The 16,451-nt window shown below is 41.8% G+C and overlaps 1 protein-coding gene across 7 annotated transcripts in view; it reads right to left on the bottom strand.

Annotated features, from left to right (window-relative positions):
* The window catches only part of SETD2 (SET domain containing 2, histone lysine methyltransferase), a 157,266-nt gene that overhangs the window by 12,010 nt on the left and 128,805 nt on the right, over window positions 1–16,451 (bottom strand). For 2 of the 7 annotated variants that reach the window (XM_050942380.1, XM_050942382.1), the window contains one exon: window positions 9,336–9,389. The exons of 2 other annotated variants lie outside the window; for them this stretch is intronic. In XM_050942380.1, the coding sequence (XP_050798337.1) occupies window positions 9,336–9,389 (54 nt within the window). Of the gene's footprint in view, window positions 1–9,335; window positions 9,390–11,371; window positions 11,443–15,133; window positions 15,258–16,451 lie in introns of those variants that run through there. 3 more of the 7 variants (XM_050942386.1, XM_050942385.1, XM_050942384.1) reach the window with 3 other exon arrangements.

Below are 16,451 nucleotides of genomic sequence, written 5' to 3'. Positions count from 1 at the left end.
CTCACTAGAAATCCTGTGCTAGGAATAGCTAGAGTAGATCCAGGAGTATCATATGTACTTGTTTACTCTCACTATATAAATACATCTGAAAGTGTGTGATATCTGACTGGAGAGTGGTGAATGCTTTTAAGCCAACTCAATGGTGCAACTCAGTTGTAAACGAAGGGTAGAGTTTGAACTCTGGGCTCACAAAGCAGTGGGAGCCGGGAGCGTCTCAGACATGCTCAGTTCCTCACGTGCAACAAACTGGTGACAGAAGGATGCTTTGTGGAAAATGTGAGACATTTTAGTTTGCATTGTGGCACTTTGGGGGATGGGAGAGGCTGGTGGCTCATAGGCAAGCAAAACAAACTGGACCAAATTGGAGCAATGTGTCCTGAAATGCTACACAAGGAGTTCTTTGACTCCACCTGTTTTCTCCCTTCTAGTCTGTGAAGGGACAATCAATCTGTTGACATAAGCTCTTAAAAACTTAAAAATGAGAGCTCACAGTCTGAAATATCAGGCTGCCATATGGAAAAATCACATTTCATTGCAGCACCAGGATCCAATATTAATGGGTATGGCACACAGCCAGCTTATACTGCATTTTATATCAGCGCTCGCACAAAGACATGGGAAGTCAGACTGGCGCGCTCTCAGACATTTGGCAGGGCCATTTTCATTTCATTTTACATCCCCGTAAATCTGATGTGCTGAGACAGAGCTGGCCTTGAGGGAGTTGTGAATCACCCGGAAAGAGAAGTAAAGGAGATGCAGTATGTAACAAGCACGTTTTATCTCCGCAGTTTTTTTCTTTTCTTTTCTTTTTTTTTAAATACATGGGGTGCTGGAGTCTAGTTTGCTTTGGGTCTGTTCGGTCAAAGTCCAGCTTTATCCACTCTTCTAACCAAACCAGGATATTAGACAGTAGCTGCCAGTCATTTATTAGCAAAGTAGTGCCAAAAATACCTTCGGAAAGGGCCTAGCTAAATCTTCTTGATTTTACATTCGACATGGACATCATCAGGACTAGTTAATCACTCAAAAGCAAAATAGGATTTTCAGATGAGTTTAATTAACGGTCCTGTAAAGTTAATATGGCCTAATGATAAAAATCAGAGCTTTGGAGCAGATCTTTACCTTCAGTTGCATCTGTTCCTCTCTATTTCCTTAAAAAGTAACACTTGCTGGTTTTAGTCTGGGATCTCCTGCCAATTAAAATTTAGATGACAGAAGCAAGAAACAGGTAAGTTTTTAATAACCCATGCACTGCTTTAATCAGTTTAAGTAGTACATAATGCAAACTGGTCCTGTCCGTCATATACAATACTATAAGACTCAGATTTGTTGAAATTCAAAGATGTAGCTACAGTTGCATTTGGCAAGTTCCAGTGGACACTATCCCATTACCTATTTGAACTAATAAGTGATGAGGTTGAGGTTTTAAATGCCTGTTTTGCTTCAGTTTTCATGGTTAATGGTGATCAGATACTCAAAAAATTAATACTAAGAACAAAGGGGAGGGGATGCAAGACAAAACAAAGAGAGAACAAAATGAAGAATATTCAGATTAGCTAAATATATTTAAATTGGCAGGGCCTGGTGAAATTCATCCTAGGGTACTTATGGAACTAGTTGAAGCAATCTCAAAACCATTAGCAATGATCTTTGAGAACTCATGGAGGACTGTTGAGGTCCTAGCGGATGGGAGAAGGGCAAAAATAGGACCCATCTTTAAAAAGGGGAACTAAGAGGAATTACAGACCAGTCAGCCTAACTTTGATACCTGGAAAAATACTGGAACAAATTACTAACAACCCATTTGTAAGAATCTAGAGAATAACAGGTTATAAGGAGTAGCCAGCATGGATTGTCAAAAACAAATCATGCCAAACTAACCCAATTTCCTTCTTTGACAGAGTTCTGGCCTCGTGGATTGGCAGGGAGAGGAGCATGAAAGGGAAGCAGTAGACGTGATATATTTTGATTTTAGTAAGGTTTTTGACACAGACGCACATGACATTGTCATAAGCAAACCAGGGAAATGCAGTCTAGATGAAATAACTGTAAGGTGGTGCACAACTGGTTGCAAGACTGTACTCAAGGAGTAGTTATCAATAGTTTGCTGTCAAACTGGGAGGGTGTATCTAGGAAGGTCTTGTGGGGGGGTCAATCTTGAGTCTGATATTATTCAATATTTTCATTAATGACTTGGATAATGGAGTAGAGAGTATGCTTATGAAGTTTGTGGATGACACCAAATTGGGAGAGGTTGCAAGCACTTTGGATGACAGGATTAGAATTCAAAATGACCATGATAAATTAGAGAACTGGTCTGAAAACAAGATGAACTTCAAAGACAACTTCAAAATACCTTACTTGGAAAGGGGAAAAAAAATCAAATGCACAGCTACAAAATCGGGAATATAACTAACAGCTGAAAAGCATCTGGGAGTTGTAATGGATCACAAATTGAATACGAAGCAACAATGCAAGGCAATTGTGAAAAAGGCTGATATTCTGCAGTGTATTAATAGGAGCGTCATATGCAAGACATGGAGGCAACTGTCCTGCTCTGCACTTGGCACTAGTGGGGCCTCAGCTGGAGTAGTGTACAATTCTGGGCATCACATTTAAGGAAAGATGTGGACAAACTGAAGAGAGTCCAGAGAAGAGCAACTAAAATGACAGGTTTGGAAAACCTGACCTATGAGGAAAGAGGGAAAAAATGGACATGTTTAGTCTTGAGAAAAGATTGAGGGGGACCTGATGACAGTCTTCAGCTATGTTAAGGGCAGTTATAAAGAGGACAGTGATCCTACTAAGGAGAGGGCAAGAATAATGGGCGTAATCTGTAGCAACAGAGATTTAGGTTAGATATTAGGAAAAGATTTCTGTCTATAAGGGTAATTCAGCACTGGAACAAGCTTCCAAGGGAAGTTGTGGAATCCCCCTTAGTGGAAGTTTTCAACAACAGGTTGGACAAACACCTATCAGGGATGGTTGAGATTTACTTGTCCTACCTCAGTGCAGAAAGCTGGATTTGGTGACATCTCAAGGTCTCTTCCTGTCCTATATTTCTATGATTTTATTTCTTAGATGCATGAACACTGCTTGCTTGATGGAAGAACAAAGATAAACAAGACAAGAATCACCACAGCCCTGAAGATATTGATTTGACATTTCTAAGGCCATGGCTACACTGGCGCTTTACAGCGCTGCAACTTTCTCGCTCAGGGGTGTGAAAAAAAATACCCCCCCGAGCGCTGCAAGATACAGCGCTGTAAAGCACCAATGTAAACAGTGCCGCAGCGCTGGGAGCACGGCTCCCAGCGCTGCAAGCTAAACCCCATGAGCAGGTGGAGTACGTACAGAGCTGGGAGAGTTCTCTCCCAGCACTGGCGCTGCGACTACACTCACGCTTCAAAGCGTTGCCGTGGCAGCGCTTTGAAGTTTCGAGCATAGCCATACCCTAAGAGTATTCTGATGTGAAAAGAGGGAGGGAGCCAGCCAGCCAGACTGAATCACCACCCAGTATACTGTTCTTTACATTACAGTGCAGTAATTAAGGCAGTTTCTGAGCAGGCCATGCTGTCAAACAGTGACCAAAAGCCACTGGTCTCCTCCAGTCCCTTGCTGACGCACCCAGCTGTGAAAGTAATGCAATGCAATATTAATATCTACTCCACACGGAAGGCAACAAAAACCACTGCTCCTGCCAATCTTGCTCTACATGTGAGTAACTCTTAGGCCTGCAGCAGTTCCCTTGCCTGGGATCATTCTTCTGAGCGTAAGCAGATTATTACAAACATGAGACTCACCCCATTTTGGCAAGGGCCATATAGATACTGGAGAACCAGCAGGTCTGACTACACAATCCTACCTCCATGTTGCGCAGATGTTATGCTGACAACACAGTTTACCGTCTGAATTACACAACAGTGGAGGTGAGCTCAGGGAATAATAAATAGACAGTCAAATACTTCAGCCTTAATTTCTCCTGCTAGTAAATGACTAACATTTTCTCTTGCTCAGCGCACCCTTTCCTACAATGCCCACCAGCACCAGCACATCCCTGTCTTTTAATAGATTTGTAAGCATGTTAAGTGAAAAATCAGCTTGTACGTCACACAGGAAGGAATGGTAGAACATTTCTGAACTGCTGCCTCTGTGTATATTTAGTGCTGGATGACCTATGCCTTCATCGGAGGGATGGTATGCCCTATGTCCTTCTCTTCCCCCTCCGCAAAGTATAACTGCATAGCCATGGCTTGTTAATTAGTGCTACAGGCCAGCAGTTGGAAGCTTACACAGGACACTGCATACACCATTTTGGAGCGAGCAGGCTAACATGGTGGCAAGCTTTAAAACGACACTTACAGAGAGGGGTGGATTAAAATAAAGATTGAGAAATACATTCCACAGGTATTCCTGGCTATTTTGAACAAGGGCTAACAGCAAATCTGAATATTTATTCTTGTCTACAGCAAGCAGCGCACTGGTCCTTGAAACGCAATCTCTTACAGGAGTGTCTCATAGTTAACATTCTGGATGTTTGGTAGAGCCTAATGAAATGAAAAATGGTGAACAATACTTAGCACTTCTCCGTAAACCTCAGTGTACGACTACTACTGTCCGCTTTTTACAGATGGGTAAACCGAGGCACAGGGCGGGGACGTGACTTACCCAAGGTCATCCAGCAGGTGAATGGCAAGGCAGGAATAGCACCTCCATTCTCCTGCCTCCTAAGTCCAGTACCCGAACCCACTGTACCAATGCAGGTGTTCTTTTTAGAATCAAAGCAAATACAACTTTTCTCCCTCAAACCAAAAGTGTTTTGAACTTACTAAAAGAATGTGTACGCATTTGCAAGGAGGTGGGATTTTAAATTCAGAAACGAGACATAAGTGTTTTGTAATAAAACGAATGCTGGGTTTTAATAATATTTTCACATAGAAGTGAGGCAGTTATGGGCTTTTAAGTTTTATTGTTGAGGGCTTTCTTAAAGTGAATTAGTGTTAGTTTATTCTACTTGCTGGCTGAACATCAAAGCTCAATCATTTCCCTCATCTATGGTACCCAGATCAAAGGGTTAATAATGAAGAGCAGATGAGTTAATTTTGATCCTCTACACAGCACAAAAGGTAAATGAGATACCACAGAGAAAATCCAGAGAACAGAGTATAGTCAGATTTCAAAACGGAGTCTTTGTATGTTTGGAAAAACCTACTTGCATCTAGGTATCTGATTGTGTCAGTAAACACAGGCAGGAGGTTATATTGCTGCCAAAAAGACAAATCCCGAAGTGCAAATTACTTCCATACCCTGCTGCTAAAACTGGCTTCAAGCCAACTCTCTTGGTACAGAATTCACCCTATTTTCCCCCCACATGGCAACTCAACATCATGTTCAAACTAATGCAACCAGAGCCTCTTTGATGGGCACTTTTATGAACTGAGAATTAATAATTAAAGCCAAATTTGAAGTCTGCCGTGCCAAGCTAAGGCTGGTTGTTACCCTCCAGAGCCAGCAAAGCTTCTCAAATAACACGCAATTACAGACTCCAGCCAGTATGCGCCACAACTTGATTTAGTGGGGTACAAGTGGTTCCAATAAAATGCATCCTTTAAAGAACTAAGCCCAAGTGCAGTGGTTAAGATTCTGCATTTGGTGATACAGAAGATACTGCCGCAGCCAAAATACAATCACGTGGCTTAACACTGGGGAATGTTTTGGGGCCGTGTGTTGTAACAGTAACATTTTAAGATCCACAGGGCCAAATGATGCTCTCACCCTTACGTGTAAATTCTAGAGTCACTATAGTTGTGTCACGGCGAATGACAACAGAATTTGGCCTGTAGCATTCCAACATTTTTATATCAGACTTTGGTGCAACAGTAAATTGAACAACTGTGACACCTTACACGTATGAAGATAATAAATGGTATTTATCCTTAGATTTTAAGAAGTGAACAAGGGTATGTCTTTTCAACTGCAAAGTAATATTTAGAAGAGACTAGTTGGGGAGTGGAGCAGAACTCTTCTATTTTAAGACAAGCTCCATTATTATACCCTGAAATCCTATAGCTATCAGACATGAACAAATAATTATTGTCAGGTATTTCAGTGGTCTGCTCTAAACTGCAATGTTAAAATTCTGACATGCATCCTAGCGAGTTTCCCTCTGTAATCCTTCAACACTTTATGCAGAGAAAAAAGAGCAGTTAGCGTCCTCTGTATCAAGCACCTTACAAGGGAACTTACTTACAAAGGGAAACTACAAGCACTGCAGGATCTTAGTTTTGTTTAGCAGCCAGCTCCAGCTGACCATTGGCTGTGTGCCACTGGGGCTGTCTGCAGGGTAGCAGCTAGATGATATGATTTTTGCCCTATGGATGTCTAACCTGCTAGTAGCCAATGGCATGTTGAAGTGCGTAAGGGAAATAATGTATATACTTTAAATCTGTACAGTACAAAAAGAAGGATCCAAGCTAACATTTTTTCTTCAATACCCAAGAGAAACATTTACTATGTCCTAATACACGTGTGTGTTATTCTCTCTGGTAGGGTAAAAGTATTAGTCACAATGCCAATGGTAACCACTTCGTTGCTGGTTCCCACCAGTGCAACTTGCTGGGCTGCTGTCATCCATTAGCATCCCGCTGAAAGCAATGGAATATCAGAATGCACCTGACACACTCAGCAACACAGCAGCTGCATTCTGCCTATACAGGCTCGGAGGCCCACATGTTCCAAAGTGTACAGCACATACCCAAAGCCCAACGAGCACACACACAGGAGTGGATGTGCATGTGAATCCCTGCCTCACAATGTGTGTGAAGGTCTGACATGCAACACTTAGCTCTTCGACTGTGCTTTTAGCTACAGATCTCAAAAGGCTCCACAAAAAGAGTGCAAATATCATCAACACCATGTTACAGATAGGGAAACAGGCACGGAGAGGAAGCCCCTTGCCCAAAGACACAGGTGAGTAATCAAGTGGGGGAAGCAAACCTAGCTCACCTGAAACCCACCTCAGTGCTATCAACTGGAGCACTGCAGAAAAATTGAACCAAATGGCTGACAACAGTGAAGTGGTTAATAGCCCCTTGCCTAAAAATCAATGGGTTATGTCATGGGCATATGAGATTTATTTATTAATAAATGCCTCCCTGACGTGACACTATGACCCATCTTGTGAGTGGCGGGCAGGGGTGATTTTAAACCATTACTTCTGTGTTACTTCTCTTTGGACAGAGGGTTTTCAAACGGGTACATCCAGCAGTCTGTCTTGGAATGAGGAGTCCAGAGTAAAAACTGAGCAACCTTTTGAAAAGATGCATTTTCTTTCTATAATAGGTAGAGCACGGCCCAGTTGTGCTGCACACCCCACCAAGTGAGAGCACCATAACACTGTGGTTGCTAAGGCCTAAAGGGAACCCGGGGACAGTAGAGGAGGACCAGCTCATTTCTTGATCCCTTCTGATGTGGATCTTGTGATACTGTCTCTGCCACCAGTGCCCATCAGCCAGCCCCAGAGCAGTTTCTCCGAGTTCCTCCCTGCCACGGAGCTCAGGGCAGGGGAAGCAATGGTGGTTCCCCAGCCCTTTGGAAAATCACTGCCTCACCACACATGGCTGAAAATTGATCCCACATCCACAATCTTTGCAGCCACAAAGGACTATGGGATACAGGGGGCACCAGAACAAATCTTTGGCCATTTTGTTGTGGATTGTGGTCCAAAAATAGTCGAGAATCTCTATTATAAAGTTTAAATGATTCTAAGTGAAACTATGAATTTAATCTTTTATAGTAGCTTCTCCCACCCTTCACGTCTCCACTACTCCCCCAAAATAATACACCTTATACAACCTTCCTAAAATTATTTGTAAATGTTTTCCCCTAGACACACTGTAGAAGAGTCCTTGAATGGGGAAATGCAATTTAATATAAACAAGAGAATAAATAATATGCTACAAAGAGCAAACGTGAATTAGGAACATGTGGTTTGCTCAAAATCTGTGCATTTTCACATGAATGTACCTTTTGCACTGTAAATTAAATACGTGTGCTTTGCAGGCCCTGCTGTTTTCCCGGTGCTGCCAATTCTCAGTTTTATGACAAATCTCATGATATTTGGTGTTTTTCTTAAAGATCCAGCCTCTGGAGTCAAATGATTACCTGAGAACCTCAACTTTCATTTAAAGAGACATTTCTAGCCCTTATGATTGCACAGAAAGCCTGAAAATGTGACCCAAGTCAGCACTACAAGCTCAGACACCGGATGACAAAGAAAATAAGTCCAGAATGGTCATTTTAAAAATCTCACGCTTTTAAGGCACTCATAATTCTGCGGGCTATGGCTCATGATTTTTGTACGCTTAGGATTGCCGAGACTGCTTTCCTTTTGTGAAAAGTGATACTGGGGACCTCTCACTAACGGAAGAAAACCCTTACATTTCTATTACCGGCCTGCACAGTTCATTTTTTGCATATTTCCAGCTCAGTCTATTTTTGACATGCAGCTGCCTATTTTAATGACTTTAAGGGAGGAGTGTGGTGCGGAGTACAATGCAAAAGCAATAAAGCTTCCAGAGAAGGTTCTTTGAATGGCAAGTTAAACGAGATACAGTATCCTTCGTTCCAAGGACTCGCATGATATGGCCCAACGAACAACCAACAGGTAACTGTTTGCTCTGATTATGAACTCTAAGAACAACCTTTTGCCCCTTTGTTATTTCTCTAAGGTGTGTTTAATCCCTTAGTATCCTGAAAATGAGTATTTTTTCTTCAGTGTTCTGCACACAAGGACAGAAAACCATCTGAGGCTGAACATTAGCAGAATTTAAATGCAATTATCTAGTAGTTATGTTTAACACTGGAACAAACAGCTCCTCAAAGCAACAGCGTTGAAAGAAGCTTCCACTGATCTTGGCTTGGAGAAAATGGAAAGCCACTGGAGCCAGTAACCAATCAGAAAATGCTTCATGTTTCTACAGAGCCTTTTATGTAGGGTTCTCATGGTACTTCTCTAACATTCATGAATTAAGCCTCACCACCCTCCTGGGAGGTAGGTAATAGCTCCTTTTTACAGATGGGGAAACTGACACTCTGAGGTTAAGTGACTTGGCCAAAATCAGTTATAAATACAACCCAGAACTCCTTTGCTCCCAGCCCTTGTTAACCACAAGACCAGCCTTGTTTATCACCCCAGTCCTTACTGACAGCAGGCATGAAGAGCAACCACAGATGTCTCCTATGATAGACCCGCTTAGCATGGTGTAGAAAATGTATAAATACAAGCACATGCACAGAGTATGTGTACGGAAATAGACAGAAAAAGCAAGCAATACCTTATAAGCATTTGGTGTACCCTCTATGCTTCCATCTTGAGACATTAATGGATCCTGGGGGGAAAAACAAAGGTGGGGGGATTTTTTTCTAAAAATATCTTAGTTGAGATGCTATACACAAAATGCATTGGAAGACCAAGGCCTTTTACAGAGGTGATATTATATGAAGCAGGGAGTTGGGATGAGTTTTTAACCACATGGGTGTGTAAGTGCAAGAGACCAGGAATAAAGATTTTGGGCAATGTGTTATTTACTCTGACAGCTTTGAACTAGGAAACTGACATCCTTAAGAGTTAAATTTGGGGGGCGGAAAAGGGAGGACAGAACTTTCTTGGCAGCTGGTCCAAGACTCTAGAACTCCCTTCAGGAGGAGATAACATCCACAGATCTTATTCTGGTTCTAATTACAGCAGCTACATTCAGTAGTGGCAAGTTTTCATGATGAAGGGCTCATCTATCATGGGGATATTCGTACTGGTGTAGCTATCTTAGAACACACACCCAGCATAGCTGTGCCACACAACGCTTACCCTGGCGTAACTTACCCTTGTTCAAAACCAATGCAACCCCATGCATCTACACTGGAGGGTTTGCACTAGGATAACCATACCAGTACAGAGATCTTCAGTATAGATATGCTCTAAATCACACAATAGTTGGTGGTGTGGCTGGAAGAAATACCTACATTAAGTCACAGAGGTGCTTGAAAAATTCAAGTTAAAATAAGTTGTCATCCTTCTTTTGCTTAGTGTCCAAAGACAACTGCTTTAGAAATCTCCAGCTGGACAGTTCATGAAGTTGCTTTTCACACCTAGGGAGCTGAGGTTAGATCACAAGTTCGACAGTCATGTCTTAGCTGCTAATGACATATTGTCAGAAACAAAAAGCCCACTAGACAGTTGACAGTCTCTGTTGAAGAGGTGCCCAGGACTGGAACACTAAGCTGTTACTGCCGGTCAAGTAAGATGCATTAGCTTCATCACTGGGCTGGGCAAGATGAGAACGAGGACTAGAATCATGGTGTCACAGGTGAAGAACGAAGTGCATTTGCAAACACTTTCAGGAATGGTCTAGTTATTACTTAGTCCTGCCTGGAGTGCAGGGGACTAGACTAGGTGACCTACTGAGGTCCCTTCAGTCCCACACTTCTTTGATTCTATGGGAATGACAGGAAGCAAAAGAACCTTGAGACTGGAATGGCAATTATTGCAGTAGGCCAATGCTGTATAGGGATAAAGCTTTGTAACTACATAGGAACAGAATCAATGAGAGGTTAAAGACGAGACCAGGGACCACCAGGAGAAAGTGAAAAAGCAAAGCTTGGTGCAGTTGTCTCCCACAAGCTTTGTCTGTTGCTGGTCTGCAGTCCAACATGACAAGATATGCAGACTGCATCTGTTCTTTGAGTCTGACTCTTAGCTGATCTGACCATTTCCACTCACACACATTAGTAAGAACACTGAACTACTGCAAAACTCCTAAGGCACATGGAGGCCCTACTCTTGGTCGGCCAATCGATTGTCTAATTTACTGAGAGGGCTTCTCTGCAGAGAGCATATAGAAAAGGTCACTTTCTACACTCACTACTATGCAAAAATAGGATCCAAGTTCGGTTTTGGGTTGGGAAAGTGACATTTTGAGCATTAATGGATTGGCTTAATGGGAGAGCGGTTTGGAAAATACGAACATTTTTCAGAAAAAAACTTCTCTGCGTTTAACCAAAACTTTAAATTTAATTTTTTTTTCAACCAGTTGTGAAGCTGACTAGAAAACAGGATGAATTTGTCATTGAAATTTTGATCTTTAATCACCCCTTTTTTAAGATCAAAATTTCAATGTAAAGTTTTGTCAATAATTCAAAATTTGGAAAATTTTGACCCGTTCTGCTTAAATGTTCATGTTGCAATCTTAGATCCTATTTATACTACAGATAGGAATGTGTTTTTCAAACCAATAAATGACACTCTGACCCAGTTACATAGTTTTCCCATGCCACAAATGTGTCAACCCTATTTGTTCTAAGCCTGATCTCTTACCTGTGTCTGCATCGCTGCACAGGGGGAAAAACTCGGTGCAGCTGTCTCACAGCCTCATTAGAGGACAGGTTCTAGAAGACATGCATGCAGAGTAGCACCAGAAATCACACACAGCAATATATTTTACAGTGTCCTTCCTCCCAGTTCTCCCTACGGTAGCAGGATTGGCCAAAGCAATTGCCTAGGTACAATCCATGGGTCCTGTGTGCACTTCAAAACACAGTGTGTGAAACCAATTACAGGTAGACAACCATGCACCAGCCTAAACCTGTGGGAAGGGTGAAACATTTAGCTGCCACGGATACTAACAAAGTATTAATCATGTTGTATGTGGACACAAACCATGTTCAAAACCAGCTATAACCCTACCTGGTTACAGACTCAATTTGTAGCACAGACAGGACCCAGTTGAAAAGGAAGGAAGGAAGGGAAGGAACATGCAGAGCAGAGATGAGTTTTGTTTGTTTGTTTAAACCAAAGAAAATAAAGATTTGTAGCTGAAACCCACTCAGAGCTCCCTGCAGTGGAATCTTGGATTCTTCTCCAGAGAATCATTCATGGCTCCTGTGCCTCCAACATGAGCCTTTTCTGCACAAGATGAGAGCAAGCTGTTTTGCTTGTGAGAGCTGGCGTTGGCTGGCATTATGGAAGGGACATGCCAAGGCTATTCTTAGTACCTGCCCTCTTCTGAAATGAAGATTGAGGCAAGGAGGAAAAGAGTCTCTTCTTCAAAGCAGCACAGCAGGGGATTATTAAATGAACACTGACAAGTACTTTAGTCACACGGATGAACCCAACTTGACAATGGTCTTAACCAATAAGAAATAATTCCGCTGTGCACAGAAGGCCTTAGGTGAACGCACTGTTTCATTACACTCTCCATCCCCCCAACTCCTTTCTATTGGTGGCTTCACCCACTTCTTGCCTTACATTAAATTATAGGCTGTCTTTTCACTATGAAAATTTAAAATTACAATTTAAGGATCAAAATACTCTTAAATCTACTATCCCGTTGCCAAGAAATTAAGATCAACATGAGCTACTTTTGTTTTGTTTCAAATCTACAGATAAATATTTTGCAACCCTGTGGCTCTCTAGGAGCGGCAAGCTAGCAAATACTATTCCCCAGAACTGTGCGGGTGAAGGGACTATGGCACAGGTTCCAGATTTGGCATATCAAAAATGATACATAAACTGAAGTTAAAACGTGATCATCTTGGTTAACTGCAGCTGGTTTTGGAACACGCAGGATGGATTGAAGTTAGTGCTCATCAAATGAAAGAATCAAATCAGAAAGAAAAAATCTCAAGCTGTGAGCTGTGGGAAGTAAAATTATTTTTAATCTCAGTGTATTTTTTTTCTGTATAGAAAGTTGCTTAGTGTTTATTTTTATTGTAAAAGTACCTAGGAATCCTAGACACATCATAACTCCACTGTTATGGGCTGTACAAACAGAACACAAACACTGTCCCAAGGAGCTTACAATCTACACAAGACAACAAACAGGTGGACAGACAGACAGGCCCACATGGGAGTACAAGGAAATGAGACAATATTGGTCAGTAGAATAGGTAGTGGTCTCTTCACACTAGCAGCCTAGCTGTCGTCAGTTTTCTGATAGGCTTCATGGCAAAGGAGAGTTCTGAGGAAGGTGCTGAAGATGTTGGTGGGGAAGTTCTCCCAGGAGTGAGAGGCCGCATGGGAGAAAGCACAAAGGGGCTTATTTGAAAATCTAACAAGATCGCAATGGAGGCTAGCATCATGGGCCTATCAGAGGGGGAGCTGATCTTTCGACACTGAATGAAAAATACTAGTGAGGGTGAGGATAGGTCGTGAATAGTCTTGAAAGTGAAGATAAGCAGCTTATGTCTGATACAATAGAGAAGAGGGAGCCAGTGAAGGTATGCAAAGAGAAGGTGACATGGTCTTTGCAGCGGGCTAGGAAAATGGTCTTCGCAGCGGCATTCTGAATGGATCTCAGCAGGGCAAAGCTGCCTTTGTCAAGGCCAGAGAGAAGGATGTTGCAGACAGTAACTGAAATGCGAGAATCACAGTTGTATTAGAAACAGTATCAGAGGCTTGTATTTCAGCACAGGACACGGGATTTGTTGTTTACATCACTCCAAGGTCTTCCTAATTGACAAGTAAGCTCTGCCTTGATTGGATTCCTGCCTAGCAGGAAAATAGAGAGCGTGCTCATTCCAGTGCTGCATAATATATCAGTAATATGAAAAAAGAGCACTCTGACGATATCCAGATTCCTTGATCTTGTATCAGTGGGTGATGCGTTAAATGGAAATGCTGCAGAGCTGAGTTAACAGCACTAGCTGGCCCTGAGGAGCAAGAGGGGCAAAGAAGATGGCAGTTGGGAACCGGAGAGAAGGAAATAGCAGGAGGAGGAAGGTCAGGGTTGTAAATGAAGAGGCAATGAAATGGAAGAGACTAGCCTGTGAGGGCAGGACAAGGTCAACACGGTCAGTTGAAAGAGAGATACTGGGAAATTGGAAGGCAGGAGCACCAAATGCACCAAGGAAGTCAGAAGGGGGATCCCATGCCTGTTGATGTTCTCCACCTTCTTTTACAGGAAGACGGGGCAAACAAGACAGCAGAAGGAACCACCATGTTACTGCAACTATTGGGTAGCCTTCTAGAAGTGTAACTATAGGAGACATTAATATAGGGAGCTGGAAATAAAAGGATTGGTGTATTAAATTCAGACTTAAACAGCTAAAAATAAATAAATAAATAAATAAATAAATAAATAAAAATCCTAGGTATTTTAACTGCTACTTCCCAAAGGCACAAACTCATTCTTTAAAGCAAGCAAGAAACCAGTCCTAGACTCCTGCTTCTTAGAAGAGAATGAAAGAGGTGGGAGCAACACAGCAGACTTCAAAATCATTTTTTATGAAAGATGAATGGTAGTAATGATAATAATCATGCTTTAATGCAACTACAGCATCTTTCACCCAAGGATAAAGCACTTAAATTGATATGTCAACTACACAGAGGGTTTGCTTTGCTCACCACTGAAATGCAGCTACCTTTGGGCTCTGGGTTTAACAACAAAATGAGTAGAGAGACAATCAGGTCAAGCCTTTTTTTGTGGGTCGAAAGAATCAAAGAGGGGAAATAACCATTGGTGAAGACCATCTGTCATCAACGACACATACATTACTGCCAATATTCCAGAATTGTGCCTCCGCATATCACCACGTGGCAGAGCAGTGATGCTGGGAAACAGGCTAATCAGACCAAGGACTGCAGCAATACTACACCTCAACAGAAAGAGCACTGGATCTAGATTAGGAAGAGCCTGAATGGTGTCTGAAATTTGATCCTGGTTCCTACCCCAAAAGGTACAAAAACAAAGTAAGTGGGAATTTGTCTTCTTCTGAAAGCCTGTTGTTGAATGTGGACAGCCTGCGTCTTAAGCAACAACCAGACAGCATTTGGTTTGAATATTTGTAAACACATTGCTATTTCTAGTACAGACAACAAAAAGGCATGCCTGTAAAAGGAAAAAATTAAACACTTGCTAGTGACTAAACAATACTTTGTCATAAAACAAAAAGTGGCTTAAGGTTAGCCAAGGCATAGTGTGGGGCAATAATTTAGATCCATGGAGTATTTGACTGTAGCAAGTTCCACCCCTGAGAGCAAGGGACTTACCTTCTTGGCTAATTATAAACAACAGAAGGTTTTTCTGGCCAATATTCAGAGTATAGAGTGTTCAAGAAAGAGTTCAAGATTGCTAACTACCTTTACAAGGATGCAAGTTCCTTCAACTGAAGGAGCAGTCAGACTTTTCCAGATGCTCAGAATGCTTCCCTCTGGCAACCAGTATCACTTTGGTCTTCTCCACATTGAGCACCCAAGTCCATATCTGTCAGATACAGAGCAAGGGAACATCTGTCTCGGTCCAATGAAAAGGAGATGTTGAGCAGAGCGTCATCAGCATATGGATGACACTGGATCCCATAGCCCCACGTAAGGTCTCTCTCTGAGATTTCACATACTGTACCTACAATAAAATGGGTACTAAAAATGAACTTCACAGAACTCTTCAAAAGTCCTGGCAGAGGAAGGGCAGTTACCCATAAAAATACTATATTAAAACACATAGTTCCCATTTTCCAGCCCTCATGAAATTTACCTTGATTTTAATTACAACATTCAGTTCCTTAGGACAGTGCAATTTCATGTCTTTAGACAGGTGACAAATGTTGCATATTTTGCACTAGATGCATAACAGAAGTTTGTTTGTTTTTTTTAAATAAATCTAAGTGAATTCTAAATCTGATATCAACATGAATGAACTCTAGAAGATTTCCTCCAATTACGTCTAATAATCATAACTAAAAAGAATCTACTAAAACAACTAAGATCTTGATTTAATTTTGATGAATTCACCAAGAGTAGGTGGAGCTTAATTATATCAGTGGTTGTACCACTCCTCTGTGCTCACTTTCATGTACACTGGCAAACCTGATCTAAGTTACAGTGAAATTCCCAGAGAAACAAGCATCATACCCACACTGATTTCAACTGAAGTCAGCATTAGTAATATTACTACAAATAATCCAAACAGTTTGGTATTCAAAGTGCATAAAGTAAAATTTAGCCCATCTTTTACAGCTGCAGCCGTTCATAAAGGCAAAAGTAAAATACCGACAAGCCACATCTCAGCACTGATAATGCATCATGATGTCAGTGGGATGCCGAAGCAGTATCAGCCTGAAACATGGCATGAAGTCTTTGATTTTACAGCAAAGTTCTCTAACAGCAGGAAAAGTGTCTAATTTGGTGAGATCTCAAGGCACAAAATGCTGAAAGTTTTAATGAGATACAATCAACCTGAAACCTAATCAATTTGGAGAAGGGATAGCTCGGTGGGTTGAGCATTGCCCTGCTAAACCCAGAGTTGAGAGTTCAATCCTTGAGGGGGCCACTTAGGGATCTAGGGCAAAATCAGTACTTGGTCCTGCTAGTGAAGGCAGGGGGCTGGACTCAATGACATTTCAGAGTCCCTTCCAGTTCTCTGAGATAGGTATATCTCCATATATTTTCAAGATGCAAA

This window comes from Gopherus flavomarginatus, chromosome 2, assembly GCF_025201925.1.
Source record: "Gopherus flavomarginatus isolate rGopFla2 chromosome 2, rGopFla2.mat.asm, whole genome shotgun sequence".
Classification (NCBI taxonomy): domain Eukaryota; kingdom Metazoa; phylum Chordata; order Testudines; family Testudinidae; genus Gopherus; species Gopherus flavomarginatus.
Note: the sequence above shows the minus strand (reverse complement) of the source record. Positions and strands in the feature narration are given on the sequence as shown.